This window comes from Nerophis lumbriciformis, linkage group LG07, assembly GCF_033978685.3.
Source record: "Nerophis lumbriciformis linkage group LG07, RoL_Nlum_v2.1, whole genome shotgun sequence".
NCBI lineage: Eukaryota > Metazoa > Chordata > Actinopteri > Syngnathiformes > Syngnathidae > Nerophis > Nerophis lumbriciformis.
This window is the reverse complement of record NC_084554.2, coordinates 30,956,230-30,974,942: the sequence shown is the minus strand read 5'-3', so window position 1 is coordinate 30,974,942 and position 18,713 is coordinate 30,956,230. Positions and strand designations below refer to the sequence as shown.

The 18,713-nt window shown below is 39.8% G+C and overlaps 2 protein-coding genes across 2 annotated transcripts in view; both read right to left on the bottom strand.

Annotated features, from left to right (window-relative positions):
* Positions 1-184: 184 nt before the first annotated feature.
* Positions 185-10,689, bottom strand: pdia4 (protein disulfide isomerase family A, member 4). The gene is made up of 10 exons (XM_061965474.2): positions 10,423-10,689; positions 9,986-10,151; positions 9,706-9,911; positions 9,492-9,630; positions 3,168-3,373; positions 2,941-3,096; positions 2,718-2,869; positions 2,493-2,649; positions 2,201-2,434; positions 185-842 (listed from the first exon to the last, which is right to left on the bottom strand). The coding sequence occupies exons 1-10, from the start codon at positions 10,496-10,498 to the stop codon at positions 427-429; spliced, it is 1,908 nt and encodes a 635-aa protein (XP_061821458.1). The 5' UTR covers positions 10,499-10,689; the 3' UTR covers positions 185-426.
* A 3,031-nt stretch (positions 10,690-13,720) lies between these two features.
* The window catches only part of LOC133609124 (polycystin-1-like protein 1), a 40,917-nt gene continuing 35,924 nt past the window's right edge, over positions 13,721-18,713 (bottom strand). Inside the window, exons 42-48 of the mRNA XM_072913409.1 lie at positions 17,990-18,200; positions 17,812-17,916; positions 17,513-17,647; positions 17,318-17,443; positions 14,375-14,503; positions 14,181-14,309; positions 13,721-14,118 (exon numbers count right to left, since the gene is read on the bottom strand). Coding sequence (XP_072769510.1) covers positions 13,882-14,118; positions 14,181-14,309; positions 14,375-14,503; positions 17,318-17,443; positions 17,513-17,647; positions 17,812-17,916; positions 17,990-18,200 — 1,072 coding nt within the window. The 3' untranslated portion in view covers positions 13,721-13,881. The remainder of the gene's footprint in view (positions 14,119-14,180; positions 14,310-14,374; positions 14,504-17,317; positions 17,444-17,512; positions 17,648-17,811; positions 17,917-17,989; positions 18,201-18,713) is intronic.

Genomic DNA, 18,713 nt, shown 5'->3' with positions numbered 1-18,713 from the left:
CACAAAATGGACCGTACTGTACTAAGATTTGTTTTGACAGCCATATTTTTTATCCAGAATTGTTAAACTTTGGTGGTTGAACTGTAGAAAAATGTAATGACCAGACTGTTTTATGTTGCCAATGAAACTTTTCTAAATGTGATTAAAGCACTTCTTGAAATATCCCACAATAAGTGTCACAATAGAGCGTTGACCCACAGAGCCGTCATTTTGTTTTATTTAAAAACCAACACAGCTCACATGCTTTTTGGAAGCACAAAGTAGGATATCTCTTCTTGGAATGAACGCAAACTAAAACGGTTGAACTCTGTCATCGTCAGTAACTAAATCTTTGTAGGCTGGATTGCTTCCCTTCACTTTCTCAGACTCTTCCCCAGCCCAGTTTAAGTTCTTTAGTGCCAGTGGGGGTTTTTTCCTCCATTTTTTTCAAAGCTCGTCTCTTTCGTGTGACAACTTTGTGGCGTGCTCTTCCACAAACTTACTAAAGCCGTCTACAGTCCTGTCCCCTCCTTCGAATTTGACCGGCTTATGTTTGCTGTTGCTGGGAGCAAAGTATATTGTAGGGAATCCTTCCACTCTGTAGTTGTCGTCCAGCACGTCGTTGGCGGTGGAGTCCATCTTGGCGATCACCAGGTTCTTCTCACTCTTATACTTCTTGCCTAGGGCCAAATAATCAGGCTCTAGTTTTTTACAGTGTCCGCACCAAGGAGCGTAAAACTCAATGAGGACGTCTTTTTCGGTATCCATGACGATATCCTCAAAGGTCTTTCCCACAACAACCTTTACTGGGCCTTTGTTGTTCTTTGGCACTGGCTGGGACTTAATGACAGGTTTCAGCTTTCCTGTGGATGATCATACACCTGATTACATTGTAATTCTTATATACTCTATATTTGCATTGCTTCGAAACTTGGGTTAGATATTTATTTCGTACATGCATATATTTAAAATATGGTTCATCACATATTTACCATTTTAACATGGCCGAAAAAGAGTAGAAAGAGGCAGAATTTATTTTCCATTACTTAGCAATCAACACATTTGTTGAATTCCTGTACTCAATATATAAACAAACAATAAGTAAACAATTCAATAAGGTTAACAATTAAATAGTGTTCATTCATAGAATGTAATTTACATAATTTGCTGACTATTTAATAGATCATTGGGTCTTAATGGATTTCAAGATGTGTGTGAGGATTCTTAACTACAAGCAATCACTACTTAAATTCCCAACTAAAAGTTTGTACATATTTAAAATAAATGATTTACAATGTGAGGGATTTAATTTGAAGTGCAATTACATCTCAAATATTTCTAATAAAAGTACGGGTTAACAAAAATAGCATTTAATCATTTCTATTACATACAAGTTTAAAATAGTTATAGTAAATTAGAAAGGCAGTTTTAATACATAAGTTAATACTTTATATAAATTACAGATATTGAATAATTTCTATTTAGTATAATTATGAAATTATATGTAAATTACACCCAAAAGATTTTATGTACTACATGAAATTATTTAAAAATTATATTAAATTGTTAGTTTTTTTTTCAAAAAATTAGGCAACATGTTAATACTTAAATATTTAAAATTCCTTGTATTTGACGTTGAAGTCGCTATTCTTACAAGCGTAACAAAAATTTACTAAATTGTTAAATATTGAGAAAACAATGGCATAAAGAAAATATTTAATGCATGTGTATAATAAGGCTGGCAAAGTTATAGCGATGCCATTGAACACAAAAAATAAATGCAATAATCATGTATTACATGCAGATTAATCACCCAATTTCTTTAGACCGCACATGCTCCTTTACCTTAACGGCGGATGGTTACCTGAAGTACGGCATGGGTTGTTAGTGATCAGATCAATGCAACGTTTGCAAATTTCACTTCAAAATAAATCTTACCCGGTACTTTAGATAAGTGTTTTGTGCAAATTGAGTATTGATTTTATTTTAAAGAATGACACATTCTGACAATAAAATTGCTTTTGTGTCAAAAAATGTTGGGATGTTTTTAAAAATGTATTTCAATTTGGCGAGCAAGTAATTTACTACAAATCAAAATTCAAGTGTGATTAATCAGATTTTTAAAAATGACATGTAAAATGGTAATATACCATATACTGCATAACAAAACCAAACCATCCTTTAAAATGTTGAGACATTTGTAAAAAAACATTGAACTCACCCTTTTTAAAAGCCGTGACAAAGTCCCTCAGCACGTCAGCATCCAACTCCTCGGGCTCCATGGCAAACTTTTTGCCACCTTCTGCCAGAATTCCCACGTTGACTTCCTCCCCGCTCTCGCTCAGGCCCAGACTTTTCAGCTCTTCGGCGTAGTCTTCCTCGTCGGCGATGGCGAACGTGTACTCTGGGAAGTCATGGGCCACTTCCAGCACCTTGGACCTCCAGAACTGCGTTGCTGTAAAAATAAAACTTGTCATGTTTGTTTGTGCCTGACGAGACCACGACGACTTTACCTTTCCTGTAGTCAAAGCTAAAATCTACTCCATAATACACGACCACCAGCGGCCTCTTGGTGTAGCGTTTGGCGTCGTTGCTCGGCTTCCTGTGGCCCACCAGTGGGATGGCGTGCTTTTTGAAGAACTCCTGCACATCGGACACTGACGTAGAGACCTGGAAGGTATATACACGATTAATTGTACAACTCATTTGATAATAGATTAATAAAAAAAATAAATTACCTTGACTGCAAGTGTGCGTGATGCTGGTTCGTATTTGGAGCGGAACTTTTCAGGCTGACTGATGATAACATGCCCGGGCGATGCTTTGAGCAGCTTGGCCACCTCGGAGCTGAAGGTGTGGCGGAAGGCGAAGTCCTCCCTGAGCGAGTTACCTGCCACACAAGTAAGAGTCAACGCCACTTTCAAAAAAGGTAAATACAAACCTCCATAGAGTCCTGCTTACAAGCCTCAATGTAGGTCTCATAGGCCGCATCCTCGCTGGAGAAGACGCCAACGATGACCGCATCGTCACCGTCCTTTAGGAGCTCTTGCACTTGTTTGACAGCCTGGACCTGTTTGGACGGAGGTCCCGCCTGCTCGTTCATGTAGTCCACAATGCCTGGAGGACGCAAGTACATTTCTTAAAAAACTATTCATCTTAAAAAGACCAAAGCAGCACAGGCGGCGTACCAAACTTCTCTCTGGGCCCGTTGTAGTCAAACATTTTGCCCCTCCTGAAGATCTTGAGGGTGGGGTAGCCGGAGACCTCGAAACGGGAGGCAATGTCGTTTTCCACAGTGGCGTCCACCTTGGCCAGAGGGATGGGAGGAGAGCGCTGGCTGAGCTCCTGGGCCGCCTTCTCGTATTCGGGAGCCAGACTCTTACAGTGGCCACACCTGGGGGTAAAATGACGATAGGTAAATTTTGTGCTGCGGACACGACCATGTATCCCAGAGAGCATTAGGGTATGTGTAGGTTAAGGAAGACAAATTAAACACTTGTTTTTAATTCCACTTGGATTTTAAAGATAAATGCTTGGAAGATGCAGCTAATAGGAGTCACCTTTGTAGCCTTCAAAGCCCTCTAAAACATCTTCCAAACCTTCCATCAACGTTTTTTTATACACACTGCAAGTCTATATACAATGTAGTAACAGACGTGTTCAAAATAAGATGTATTTTGTACAATATTTACCGCATTTGTTACTTTTTGCATTGCCGGAACTGGATTTCCTCACCGCATTTATTCCTGTTTCCATAGCAACACACTTCTGACTACCCGCAACAAATGTGTTCCTACTTCCGGAAACAAACGCAAGAGTGTTCTAACCATGGCAGATTTAGTAACAGACATCGAAGACAACTATTTTTGGACAAATAAGGAGTCACAACCTTATCTTTTTGAACCTGAATAAGGTTAAAAAGGATGAAGTGCTGGTTATAGAAGAGAGCACAAAGAGAGGCTGAAACGTTGGAGCAGACGGAAGCCAAGAGAGTGACATTGGTGTGACTTTGACAATGTAAATGTGGAACTTGGAGCCAAGCTATTTTGACATAAATGGAGTTATTACCCAAAATAAACCAGAAAAACGTCCCCGGCCTGCTGGACCAAACAACTGTCAATCGACTGAGTCACTAAATTACTGATCATGATACACGCAGCACATAATGTGTTTTATTACAACTACATACGCTGTCGAGCTGGCTGTGTACAAACTAACATGAAATGTGAGCTCACACTTTACAGATACCGGTACTATAATACGGGAGCGGGGGAGTTCCTCCGTGTTTGATCATTCAATAACTATGTCAATACAGTTTGGTTATTATTAGGGATGTCCGATAATGGCTTTTTGCCGATATCCGATGTTGTCCAACTCTTTAATTACCGATACCGATATCAACCGATATATACAGTCGTGGAATTAACACATTATTATGCCTAATTTGGACAACCAGGTATGGTGAAGATAAGGTACTTTAAAAAAAAATTAAGATAAGATAAATAAATTAAAAACATTTTCTTGAATAAAAAAGAAAGTAAAACAATATAAAAACAGTTACATAGAAACTAGTAATTAATGAAAATTAGTAAAATTAACTGTTAAAGATTAGTACTATTAGTGGACAAGCAGCACACACAATCATGTGTGCTTACGGACTGTATCCCTTGCAGACTGTATTGATATATAATGTAGGAACCAGAATATTAATAACAGAAAGAAACAACCCTTTTGTGTGAATGAGTGTAAATGGGGGAGGGAGGTTTTTTTGGGTTGGTGCACTAATTGTAAGTGTATCTTGTGTTTATGTTGATTTAATAAAAAAAAAAAATAAAAAAAAAAAACGAGACCGATACCGATAATAAAAAAAACCATACCAATAATTTTCGATATTACATTTTAACGCATTTATCGGCCGATAATATCGGCAGGCCGATATTATCGGACATCTCTAGTTAATATACAAATTAAGGAAGGTAAACACAGTATCGTTGGCAGTTTTAGAATGCATTTTAAAGTGATTTAGATGTAGAATTGATTGATCCCTTTAGCTGCATTAATAGCCACCTAAAACAAGCCGTTTTTTACAAGTTAGACTGCAAAAAAAAAAACTTTTCTCTTCTTGCCTCATAAGGATTGTGAATAGGCAAAATTCCCCCAAAAATGCAGTTTCTCTTTAAGAGTATATTGGTGACTTACCTGCGGTATTTTCCACTTGTTTATGATGCTATAGACGACAATGAAGGACAAGTCCACACCCAAACATACTGTATATATACCATGGTCCTTAAAAACTCGGCCTTTCAAAAAAAAATCTGGCTTCAGCGTGCCTGTGTGGATTGTGTGCTGTGTAAAACTGAGCTTTTTAGTTTGTCATAAATGTGACCTAATATTTTTAAAACCTGATTTAACAACATATTAAGTTATTTACTTGAGCGTGTGGTTTGTTTGTCCAACAATAGATGCGCGACTGCACACAAAAGGTGCCAAAAAAAACTTCAAAAGTTTCCTGGGCTTTACGTGTGCACATATTTTAAAGATAATGTACTGTCATTGTACTTTAATGTGTTACTATATGAATGACTAGAGACATTATGATTCGAGATGTTCTGATCATGGTGTTATGCTGCTCATTCTGATCGTCCATGAGCGAGATCTGCCGATACAATCACATATATTAACTGTAAATGTTTCAATGTATTTATGGTGAGTGCTGTTGACAGTGTGACACAATATTTGAACTATTTGCTTATTCTCTGTTAATACATACAATTGTTTGATCAAAACAAAGTCAATAGTACACAATCAGAACATTTTGAAATGAGCCGATTATGATAATTGCTGTCCAGTTGTGATCTTGTTTCATTATGACATTTCTGAGTCTCAATTACAGTTGCAAGTCCAAGATGTTCATATGGCAGTAGTGTATAGTTATTGGTGTGTTGACTAGTCGGTTCAGTATTTGCTGTCCTAAAAAGTGTTAATACTGTAAGTATTGTGCTTGGTACACCGCAGCTGTTTGATTTTAAAGTGCATCTAAGTTGTAATTTACATTGACAAATTTGGAGGTTTTGAAATCGCCATTGGAGTAGAGCAGCCGTGCCAGCAACTTGAGGGTTCCAGGTTAGATTCCAGCTTCTGCCATCCAAGTCATGTGTCCTTGGGCCAGACACTTTACCCTTGATGGGTCGTGGTTAGCGCCTTGCATGGCAGCTTCAGTCATCAGTGTGTGAATGGGATGTGTAATGTAAAAGCGCTTTGGATATCATTCCAGGTATAGTAAAGCCTTATATAAATATAAACCATTTACCATGTAAAATTGCTAATGCTTATCAGTAGCATGTTCATAGCAAAGCCATTTTTTTATTTTTCCATCAAGCTGGGGCATTTTTGGGAAAGTAGAACTTACTTTACTTACATTGGAGCATTTTTTTTTATCAATTACTTTGATGGCATTGAAAATTACAACATTACCTAGAGCTAGTTTGGCGCAGTCCAAGTGCGAAAAACCGAACAAGAAAATGGCACCGTTGGAGTTTACGTGTTTCGGTGCCCAGTAAGACCGGCGGGATTTGGTCGATGCCAAAAAAGTATCAGTTTTTGTACTGATCCCTACCTACTACTCTTAGATTTTTGCCCTCAAAGTCCTGTGTTCCAGAAATTATTCCCTGAGTTTGTACATAACTACAAAACATTTTGAGAAACTGAACAAAAATTGACCTATTCACTCTAGTATCAATCATATCAACACCACCAATTTGTGGATCAATCCATCTTCCACTACTGACACACCAACAGTTATAATACAGTCTCTCTAGACTCTTACTAACTTTTTGTTAATAGTTGCTTACTTTGTTGAACACCATTCCTTCTACACTTCTTAAACTTTACCAAGAACTAATTAGTGTTAAAAGCTAGCTTAGCAGTTGCCTTAGCTATTAGCATGCCTGCTCCTCACTTTCTCTCAGTGTGTAACATGTTTTGCCTTGTCCCTCAATGATAATTAAGATACTAAGAAATAGTTTATTTGTAGTAATGAAGGTGACTATTAGCTTAGGGTGTATGCAGACACATTAGCCGGGGGAATAAAAATAGTTTCAGCCAGAAGGGATTGACGTTTGTGATTGTGATTAATCGACAATGTCGATCACGTACTTACTTATAGGAAAAATCAGCCAATACTGAACGACCGGCACATCCCTAGTTATGATTCAACCAAGTCAGCTGGGCTTTAGGCCATGTCCACACGAACACGGAACACTAGATAAACGCATCCTTAAATCTGCGTTTATGTCTCTTGTCCACACGCAAACGCATACTACAGTCCTTAAAAAGGCATACTCTTGCAAGCGCTGGCCAAAGTGTATGCGTGTACACGGCACAAACGGAGACTTGTACTCCTGATGATGTCATTTCCAAAGCTCAACAACACTGCCTTGCTGCCTTTAAACACACTTTAAGAGAACTTACTGTACGTTTGAACGTAAACATGCTTCTATTTTCACTCTACATAGGCAAAAAAAGACTCATCAAAACAAGCTTTGCGACAATCCCACCAGTGACAATGACAGTCCGCTGTTTTGGATACGATTGCTGTCGGACCTCCATCTGATGGGACGACTTTGATAAACAAGACGTTTTGCTCTGTGTCATAAGAAAGATGCAACATTTTTTTAGTCCTTATTTAACAACATAATGAAGTTAACTTACGTGTGTTTGTGTATAGGAGCCGGGCCTGAGCGATTAAAAAAACGTGTATCTTCTTCCTTGTCAATGTTAAAAAGAATGTACCGGTACACCTATGCACATGTATCTCTATATTTACCAGTAAAGGCTTAATAATTCCAAAAGAGTTTTGCAGTGGCACACGCACGTCCTTGCGCTTCAGGCACTTAAACATGCGAAAGGGTTTCCTTGACTTGTTAGTGCGTGCTGATTTTAGAAATAATGTACCCTTCACTGTACATACCATATATCATTGTTGCTGAATAAACATGTTATAACTCCATGAGTGTTGGGTTTCAGCAACACAAAAACGCTTTAAACAAAAACAAATACATAATGTTCCCAGGGCTCTGTAAGTACAGGCTGATTTTAAAAATGGTGTACATATCATTGTACGACTAGTAGGGCTGGGCGATATATCGAGTTTGTAAGATATATCGATATATTTTTAAACAAGATATGAATTAATAAAATATCGATATAATTTTTTTCACGTTAAAATGACCAAACGCCGCTTATTTGTTGTGTTCCTTGTTCTCCCTCGCAAAACTCCATGGGCTACTAAACCTCTCCCTTTCCTCCTTCCAAGAGTGCTTGCACGTATAAGAACATCCATGATTGGTTGGTTGTTTACTATGATGAGTCACGATTGGTTGAGATTATGGCAAAACATTAGGTACAGGCCAATCAGAGGCAAGATAGGGCGGGTCATGGAACCAGGAAGGAAAATCACAACAGACATCCCAAATGACGACGAGAGAGTTGTAGAAAAGAAACAAGGAAATATTCAAGCGGGCGATTTATATACAAAAAAAAAACTAGTGGTAGATTGCAGAGGGATTTCTCTTCTTTACATTTTCTTTTAGCGATGTAGACAACGCCCAGGAAACCCACAATGCGTCTACTTGGCCACATTTGGACAAATGTATGCATCTGGATAAAACATTAATTTGAGTTGTTTACCATGTAAGCCCAAATCAAAGCTGTTCTTGAGTTGCCAAGCCGGGCATATTTCACACGAGAAATGCTGCAAAAAATGTATGCCGAAATGAGGAAGATCATAGCCGCACAATTAAGTAAAGTTACTTCCTTGGCGCTGACCAGAACCGTACGTGTGTGACAGTCAATTACATCGTCGACTGGGAATTAAAAAGTGCCTGCCTGCACATTTTTTGATACATTTTGTATTATTTGCACAGCTATGTTATTTATTTTACGTAGAAAGAATATTTGTCAATGTTATTTATGTTATGTAATTATGTGCTACTTAAACCGTTTCTTTTCTGTGCTGTTAATACCCATCTTGACTAACTGGGTTAATAAAAGTGCCACTGACTGTTTACAGTACAGTTGTCATTCACTCCAATTTCAGTGAATCTCGCTCAAAAAGGAATATCTTTATATGTTTACTGAGATAGATACATATCGAATTTAAGTAAAAATATATCGAGATACTTTTTCGTCCATATCGCCCAGTCCTAACGACCAGTATATCAAAATAAACATAACAGATGTGTAATGCCACCAAGTCAGCTGTGTCTGCTTTTCCAGGCTTCTGATTGAACCAAATGTGCACGACAGCAGGTGTATGCATTTGAGTGTAGATAAACAGTTTTGAAACTACACTTGTGTGGATGGAGATTGTCAAATATGGGTTTTTGTAAGAAACTGTGTTCGTGTGGACATGGCCTTAGATTGGACAAAATAAGCAGGACAGCCTTTGTTTACGTGTGGACAGATATTGTTTTTGAAAATATCCGTGTTCATATGGACAAGCCCAGACTCACCAAGGGGCGTAGAACTCTACCAGGATGATGTCCGCGTTGTTGACTGTCTCGTCAAAGTTGTCCTTGGTGAGCACCAGCGTGGCCTCGGGAGGCGGCTTCCAGTCAGGTTGAGCGACCTCTTTGACGCGAGCCACAATGGCTGCACAGGACAAACACGTCACCACCGATCCAACTCTTTTGGGTATTTCCAAACAAATACACAGAGTGTCCCTACCTTGTTCTGTCCTGTCGCCATCATAGGCCACTGGTTCGCCTTTTTTCAAGATCTTAATGGTGGGATAGCCAGACACGTCAAATCTGCTGGCCACGTCTTTGGCAACTGTGGCGTCCACTTTAGCCACCGGGATCGGAGGATCGTTCTCCATTAGGGTCTGTGCAATCTTTTCATACTCTGGAGCAAACTGTTTGCAGTGGCCACACCTACCAAACAAAAGCACCATCCTATTAAAAAAAGTAACAAACACACAAAAGTTTTAAAAAGATATGAAAAGTACCATGGAGCATAAAACTCAACGAGCACTGTGTCTTTGCCCTCCATGAAGGACTCAAAGTTGGCGTCTGTGAGAACCATCACTCCATTCTCCTCTTTGACTTCTGTGTCGTCATCTTCATCCTCCATGACGTCATCGCTCTCCTCTTCCTCAGGCTCGTCGTTTTCCTCTGGAAGAAGCAGGAAAACAAACAAAAAAAGGTACTTCCGGTACATCGAGGAAACATGGAATGTGCTCTTTAAAGTACGACTATCGACACTAATACCGCTTAAAAGCTACAATTTACATCAACACCTATATTGTGTGACTTGTGCTAGCTGTTAGCTAGCTAGCAAGTTTTAGTAACACCAACATTCGTCTAACTCAAGTCACCTAAGCTTTTAAACTATTCAAATAATGACTTGTATCAATAATGTGTTAGTAATGAGGCTCGCACTTACCATCTTCACACCTGCAAATATTAGCAAAGTGTGCAACGCCGAGCAGCACAATTAGCAGCAATGCAATCTTCCTCATTGTCCACAGATGACCTGCTCCCTGCTTAATAATAGCTAGTAAACCTAACAATTCAAGCGTCTTTTTGTCATTCAAATCGGTGTGAGCGGTAGCAAATTATTGTGTTCAGCTGGGAGCTAATAATCACTTGCTTTAATCACAGCGATCAACACAACAGTCACCACCGCCTTCTTGTCTGCTCTGCAACTTGTCTGACTTGCCACGTTCTGATTGGTCTGAGCCCTCGGCTGTCGTCCAATGGGAAGCCGCCACTCAGCGAACGAGGAAGGAACGTAGAAGCTTGTGATTGGTCGGTTTTGTTTGGCGTCCTCATGGATGCTGCTTGTGTTGCAAAGGAAAAGTGTAACTTTATTAAGACGTATGCAAAGACAAAGGTTGTTTTTTTATTATTAAACTGCATTTTTTAGGATTTGTGAACGTTAAAAATGTATAGTCACTACATAATTTGATGGGATCAAGTAAGCTGCATGTATTCCTTAATCAGAATCGGCTATATTGGCCAAGTATGTTTGACACAGAAGGCATTAGACTTGGTAAACTGTACTATCTTGTTCAATGTAGACAATAAATATTAACGATTATCCAAAAATACAAACAGGTACTTTAATTACTAATATGTGCAAGGCTATAAATATTAGTGCATTGGTGACTAGAAAAAGCAAAAAGATGATGACGTGAACATGAGTTGGTACATTCACAGTACAGATTAGATCCAGAGGTATTTCACAGGGTTCATCAGATTGATAACCTGAGGAAATAAACTGTTCTTGTGATGGGTTGTAACACCTGCCGGAATGGAGGAGTTTGAAAGTGATACTAAAGTATCCGTTATACTAGCATTAACTTTTTTTTAATGTACTTTCTATTTCCATCCATCCATTTTCTACCACTTTGCAGAGAGGCTGGTGCCTATCCCAGCTGCACTCGGCTGGGAGTCGCCACCTATGTTATCGAAAATGCATTCCTATTTAACTTGTTATATTTCTACTTCCACTTTTGACTACATTTTAACATATTTATTCCTTCCTTTTCCTTACCACTGCTCAAACTTCTTAACTTATTTGTTTTTTTATATTTTTTTCAAAAACCTTCCTTTCCCTCTGTAGACATGATATTAACTACATTCAAAGGACAAAGCCTAAGCAAATGATATGTAAAATAGTAGACATGGGAGTTAGATTTTTTTTTTTAATTCTTCTTTCTGCTCCTTTTTAGACGTGTGCAAAATGGAAACCACGTGATGCTCCTTTTAAAACAAATAAACCACACCATATCATTACAAAAAGGTTGATTCAGACTTGCTAACATATCACTACTTGACGCAGTGATGCGGCAGTGTGATAAAAATCAAGAAAAACATATTTTGCAAACCTACAGTTATGTTTCTGTTTAAATTCAGTAGAAAGTATTCAACTGGCGGCCCAGGGGCAAAAAGACAGCTGAAGAATGACATACCGACCACCCTGGGTTCAGCTCAATGCTTGTGAGACAAACTTTTTTGCAGCAAATTCCCAAAACCACCAGAGCGCTCCTGTTGTATAGATGAACTTTGCAGATCTTTGCTTTGACATTTTAGCCTTGATAGCAAACAGAACACCGGGGTCCAAACTTGTGATTTACAAAACTAAGGCATCCCTTTAAGTCCTCTCCTTTTTGGCAGTTACACATTTTTTTCATCATGTGATTTATGTAACCAAGGCCTTGGCCACTGCAGGTCAATTACGATTTTGTTTGCCCATATTAAAGTTAAAGTAGCAATGATTGTCACACACACACTAGGTGTGGCGAAATTATTCTCTACATTTGACCCATCACCCTTGATCACCCCCTGGGAGGTGAGGGGAGCAGTGAGCAGCAGCGGTGGCCGCGCCCGGGAATCATTTTTGGTGATTTAACCCCCAATTCCAACCCTTGATGCTGAGTGTCAAGCACGGAGGTAATGGGTCCCATTTTTATAGTCATTGGTATGACTCAGCCGGGGTTTGAACTCACAACCGATCTCAGGGCGGACACTCTAACCACTAGGATATGTGACCTGTATCGGATTTTTTCATGTCAATGTGAACAGTGCAATTCCACTTTTTTAAATCCAACCCAGGCCTCTTTTTGTATGTGGATATTAATCAGATATGTATCAGATGCAACTGCAGTCTGAACATTCAGAATGGTAAGTGTCACGATTATTCGCCAAAATAGACAGTTGCAAAATAAATAGTTTAAAAATGAGCAGAAAACAGGTAAAAATAGTGTTTTAAGAACTTATGTCAATGTTCCACCACTCCTGTCTGCGACTGCTTACCCACACGCTCTTTGGAACAGACGTTGAAGCAAATGTCCCACATACTGCAAGAGCCCAAACGCTTATTCTCCTCCTTTTTAATCTTCTACACGATATTATTTAATTCAGAAAATCTTGACTTTGATTGCATGAAATCCTTCAAATTGGCACTAATGCAGACCTACTAGAATCGAAGCCATGTTTTCTTTTGTAAACACTGCAGCACGTGTGACGTTATGACGTCACATGTCTGCATGCGGGTCAGATTGCGTTCACGTTAGAGATTGCATTTTTTTTTTTTTGTAATGTGAACAACTACATAAAAAGATCGGATTTGACAAAGAAGTCGGAATTGGACATCCTACCCTGCAGTGTGAACATAGCCTATTCAGGCCTACTCAGTGGCCTAGTGGTTCGAGTGTCCGCCCTGAGATTGGTAGGTTGTGAGTTCAAACCCCAGCCGAGTCATACCAAGACTATAAAAATGGGACCTATTACCTCCCTTGGAATTGGGGGTTAAATCACCAAAAATTATTCCCGGGCGCAGCCATCGCTGCTGCCCACTGGTCCCCTCACCTCCCAGGGGGTGATCAACGGTGATATGTCAAATGCAGAGAATAACACACCTAGTGTGTGTGTGACAATCATTGGTACTTTAACTTTAACTTTATAGCCAAAGGTGTTGTACCTTAATTGTTTACTTCAGATGCAGTGAGTTAGTTAGTTAGTTGTACTGGTGTTCCTGAAGGTTCCGTTTTAGGTCCTCTCTTTCTCATCAATGAGGCAGATGAACTGGTGGCCGCCTAGTTCAGTTCAAAAGACCTCGCTTTTTTTGCAGAGTATTCTTAAAAATACTAGAGTGCTATCGTAGTGATGATCATCGACTAGCTTTATTGCAGAAGGTCCTTAAAACGAAGAACTCTGACAGAATAAATATACCAAAATCAAATGTCTACTGTCAAGGATGCTGGTTCTTTGTAATACACAAAATAAAACAAATTGTATAGGCAAAAGTCCTTAGATTTCGTTGGGAAGGCCCCAACATGTCTGAGGGAAATCTCACTTTGCCCCATTGATTTGTGATCAAATACCTACTAAAAAATGCCTACAAAGGCTCTTGATGGATCAGAACTTCAACCAGCAACTCTCTATGTGTATCCTGAGTAGTTGTCCCGCTTTTCTTTGTATGTCCTGTGCCAGTGGATTGACTAGATTGTCTTTTCAAAGTACCACTTATGACTGACTGACACGCCTTGACCGGAGGGGGCAGTGTGCAGTGCAGGTTGTTGAGTTTGAACAGCAGCTCATCCACTAAACATTCACACTCCTCCAAGTAGTACGTCTGAAAACACAACACAATAGGCAAGATGGTAAAGACGCGAGTCAGTTTTTTTCTTTCCTTACCTTGCTCTCCACAGCAGACGTTGCTTCTCTCTTGCAAACTCTCCGTCTAATGTAGCTATGTAATTCGGCTAAGGTACACGCTTCCTTCCTACATTGGCGCCTTTTACAGCCTGACGAGATAGCCGTCATCTAAAAGAATAGAAGGTGTTGGAACATAGCAGTCATCTATGGACATGATAATGGGGCATGTGTACCACAACAGAGAAGAACAGGCAGAGGGCTCTGCAGTTGAGGAAAGATCCAAGATGGAGGGGACCATCGATGGCCTTGTGGTTCCCGATAGGAAGGTAGCATGCAACCACCAGCAGGATAAAACATGACATCTAGGAAATGAAAAAGGAAATAGATGCCGAAAATCACTTTATATGCACGTTCTACGGACCCTTTTTATATTTTAGTATACATATACATTTTTTTCCTGTTATTTTATTTACAAAAATCATACAGAATACTATTCAATCCATCCATCCATTCATCCATCTTCTACCGCTTGTCCCCTTCGGGGTCGCAGGGGGTGCTGGAGCCTATCTCAGCTGCACTCGGGCGGAAGGCAGGGTCACCCTCATCACAGGGCCAACACAGCTAAACAGACAACATTCACACACTAGGGCCAATTCAGTGTTGCCAATCAACCTATCCCCAGGTGCATGTCTTTATTCAATCCAATAAAAGAAAAAAAGCAACCTGAACTCAACACAATCCCAGCTTTAAAATACCTAGAAATGTACAAAGCAATTGAGAAATCATACAACTATACTAAATGCAAAATGAGGAAAACCAAAAATTAATAACAGCAACGGTATCAATATGAATAATATCAATAATAGAGATTAAAAACATTAAACAACAACAAACTCATTGAGTTTCTAGTAATTTCTACAGCTCTTATTTTTTGTGATAGAGTGATTGGAGCAAAAAAAATTCATGAGGTTTGGTTATTTTATGAATTTATTATGAGTCTACTGAAAATGTGACCAAATCTGCTGGGTCAAAAGTATACATATAGCAACATACATTATCAATTTTGGGGATGTAGAAAAGTTACAATCAAATCAAACTGGCTTCATGGCATGGCCTCCTAACTTCATGTAAGTGATTATGATTGACGACACCTGTTGACTTCTCTGAGCCCATTTAAATAGGGCTCATGTGATGCAGTATTTAGACTTGGTTACAAACGCGACAATGGGAAAGTCAAAGGAACTCAGCACAGATCTGAAAAACGAATCATTGACTTGAACAAGTCAGGAAAGTCACTTAGAGCCATTTCAAAGCAACTTAAGGTCCCAAGAGCATCTGTGCAGACAATTGTTCGTAAGTATAAAGTGCATGGCACAGTTTTGTCACTGCCACGTTTAGGAAGAAAACGCAAGCTTTCACCTGCTGCTGAGAGAAAATTGGTCAGGATGATCGAGAGTCAACCGAGAACCACCAAAACGCAGGTCTGCAATGAATTGGAAGCTGCTGGAACACGTGTCAGTGTCCACAGTCAAGCGTGTTTTGCATCGCCATGGACTGAGTGGCTACCATGCAAGAATGAAGATCTTGCTCCAGAAGCGAAACCGTAAGGCTCGTCTAAAGTTTGCTGCTGATCACATGGACAAAGATAAGACCTTCTGGAGGAAAGTTATGTGGTCAGATGAAACAAAAATTGAGCTGTTTGGCCACAATACCCAGCAATATGTTTGGAGGAGAAAAGGTGAAGCCTTTAATCCCAGAAACACCATGCCTACCGTCAAGCATGGTGGTGGTAGTGTTAGTGAGGGTTGGACTCCGCCAAGGCTGCCCTTTGTCACCAATTCTGTTCATAACTTTTATGGACAGAATTTCTAGGCGCAGTCAGGGTGTTTAGAGGCTTCATCCTGCCAGGACCTTCAGCTCTCACTGGATCGGTTCGCAGCCGAGTGTGAAGCGACTGGGATGAGAATCAGCATCTCCAACTCAGAGTCCATGGTTCTCGCCCGGAACTGTGTGGAGTGCCATCTCCGGATTGGGGAGGAGATCTTTCCCCAAGCGTCTTGTTCACAAGTGAGGGAAGAGTGAATCGTGAGATGTACAGGCGGATCGGTGCGGCGTATGCAGTAATGCGGACACTGTATTGATCGGTCGTGGTGAAGAAGGAGCTGAGCCGGAAGGCAAAGCTCTCAATTAACTGGTTGATCTACCTTCCCATTCTCACCTATGGTCATGAGGTTTGGGTTATGACCAAAAGTACAAGATCACGGGTACAAGCGGCCGAAATGAGTTTCCTCCGTCGAGTGGCGAGGCTCTCCCTTAGAGATAGGGTGAGAAGCTCTGTCATTTGGGAGGAGCTTAAAGTAAAGCCGTTGCTCCTCCACATTGAGAAGAGCTAGATGAGGTGGTTTGGGCATCTGGTCGGGATGCCCCCCGAACGCCTACCTGGGGAGGTGTTTAGGGCACGTCCGATTGGAAGGAGGCCACGGGGAAGACCCAGGACACTGACTATGTCTCCCGGCTGGCCTGGGAACGCTTCGGGATCCCCCGGAAGGAGCTGGACGAAGTAGCTGGGGAGAGGGAAGTCTGGGCTTCTCTGTTTAGGCTGCTGCCCCCGCGACCTGACCTCGGGTCAGCGGAAGAAGATGGATGGATGGATGGATGGATGGATGGATTTTTTATTTTATTTTTATTTTTTTAAGTAAATACAATGTAGTGGTTTTAGTTCAAAGTGGAAGACCTGAGTACAGCGGTAAAGAACTCACTTTATTTTAATTAAATTTTTTTTTTTTTATTTGACTGGAATATTTTCCTAGCTCTAAAGAACCCTGAACAAGATAAGTCTTATAGAAAACTGAAGGATGGTGTTTAATTTTATGGCAGTTTAGTGTAGTTAGTTTTTTTCCATAATTATATTTATTAATTTGTTAAACATTTTCTTAGCACACCTAGCACAACACAAATAACCAAAACAGAGAAGAAAATAAAAAGAAAACAAGTATTTTCTGTTCATTTTAGTTTGGTTAGTTAAGTTTATTTTACTGTATTTTAGTTGTATTCAATAATTACAAATATGTATTTTTCTAACATAGGAAAAACCTGAATTTTTTTTTTAGTTTCATTATATTATAATATTTTTTTAATAATTCTAATAAAAACATTTTAATTATGTGTGTATTTACCATAGGCAAGAATAAGTTTGGGAGTGTGCAGGATGAGATCGCTGCAGACTTCTTGTTCACCCTCAGCATGGTGCTACACTTTACGATGAGAAGGAAGACAATAACCCCAAGCAAGGAGCGAATGTTCTGCAAAGATACTGATTATCAGTACGATGTTTTTGCACACACAAAAATAATCACTTCTTCTTCTCTCACTTGTTCTGTAGCCGCCAGGAGCCGGACATCCACATGTGCCTTGCCGTTCTGGACAAGCTCCGCCACCTCCATGACCACCGCAGAGCGGTAAATATCATGATAATAATACACGAAGATCACAATCTGGAGTGTTATCTATTGGGAGGACACATTACTATGCATATCATCAGGAGTGTTTTTTATGTTACAAGGTTGCAGTACCCTGTTAGCCAGGTCACTGTGATCTGGTGTGTACATAAGAGTAGAATTCAAAGGTTGCATGTAAAATTCAAAGTTACACAATATTACTTGTGACTTACGTCCAGCCAGTTGCATGCTGCCGTGCAGTATCCCATCATGCCTTGCTGCCATGCAGTGCAGACTTGGAAACAAAGATTCAGCAGAGACAAGCTGAGGAATAGGAGCTGGATTTTTTTTTAAAGAAGATATATTTTATTACATTTTTATGAATATTCTTAGTTATATTTTTTTAATTACCTGGCAAAGAGCAGTGACATAATTCCAGATAGAAGGTGTGTTGTACACCTTCACTGAGTGGACTTCAGCAGAGGACCGCATGGGGTTGTTTTCAGGAAGCAGGGTCACGGTGGTGAACAGGTCAGGTGCAGGACTATAGAAGGTGAACTGGAGCTGCAGAGCCACGCAGCCGTTGGCCTGCAAGGCCATCAGTCTGTCGGTGGCGTCATACCTAAGAAAAACTTGCACTTAGGGAAATAACCAGAGGTGGGACCAACTCATTGTTTTGCAAGTCATAAGTAAGTCTCAAGTCTTTGCCCTCAAGTCCCGAGTCAAGTCCAGAGTCAAAACAGGCAAGTCCAAAGTCAAGACTGGAAAGTCTCAAGTCAAGTCCCAAGTCCTGCATTTTGAGTTTCGAGTCCTTTCAAGTCCGTTTAACCACAGACTAATATATTTACACAAATTGTGTATGCTTTTAAAACGCTGTATTTATTTATTAAAACAAGTGCATTTGAAATTGCAGGAAAAAAAATACCGCTGATATTGCACTTCATAATAGCACTATTAACCAGTCATTTTAAACATTTAACTAATTCCTTTATAGAATAAACACATTTGAGAAAACAAGTGCAACTGTACTTATTTGCACATAAGTGTTAACATTGTATTTCCATGGCATATTGCATTTTAACTAGTTCCACAGCAGTTTCTATCCCGTTCCTACCTTATTTCATTGATCTCATCT

Coding starts and splice junctions, on each gene's coding strand:
- pdia4 (XM_061965474.2), bottom strand. CDS start 10,498: ATGAGGAAGATTGCATTGCTGCTAATTGTGCTGCTCGGCGTTGCACAC. Junction 9,912..9,985: donor GTTGAGTTTTATGCTCCATG/GTACTTTTCATA, acceptor TTTGTTTGGTAG/GTGTGGCCACTGCAAACAGT. Junction 2,870..2,940: donor TGAGACCTACATTGAGGCTT/GTAAGCAGGACT, acceptor CTTGTGTGGCAG/GTAACTCGCTCAGGGAGGAC.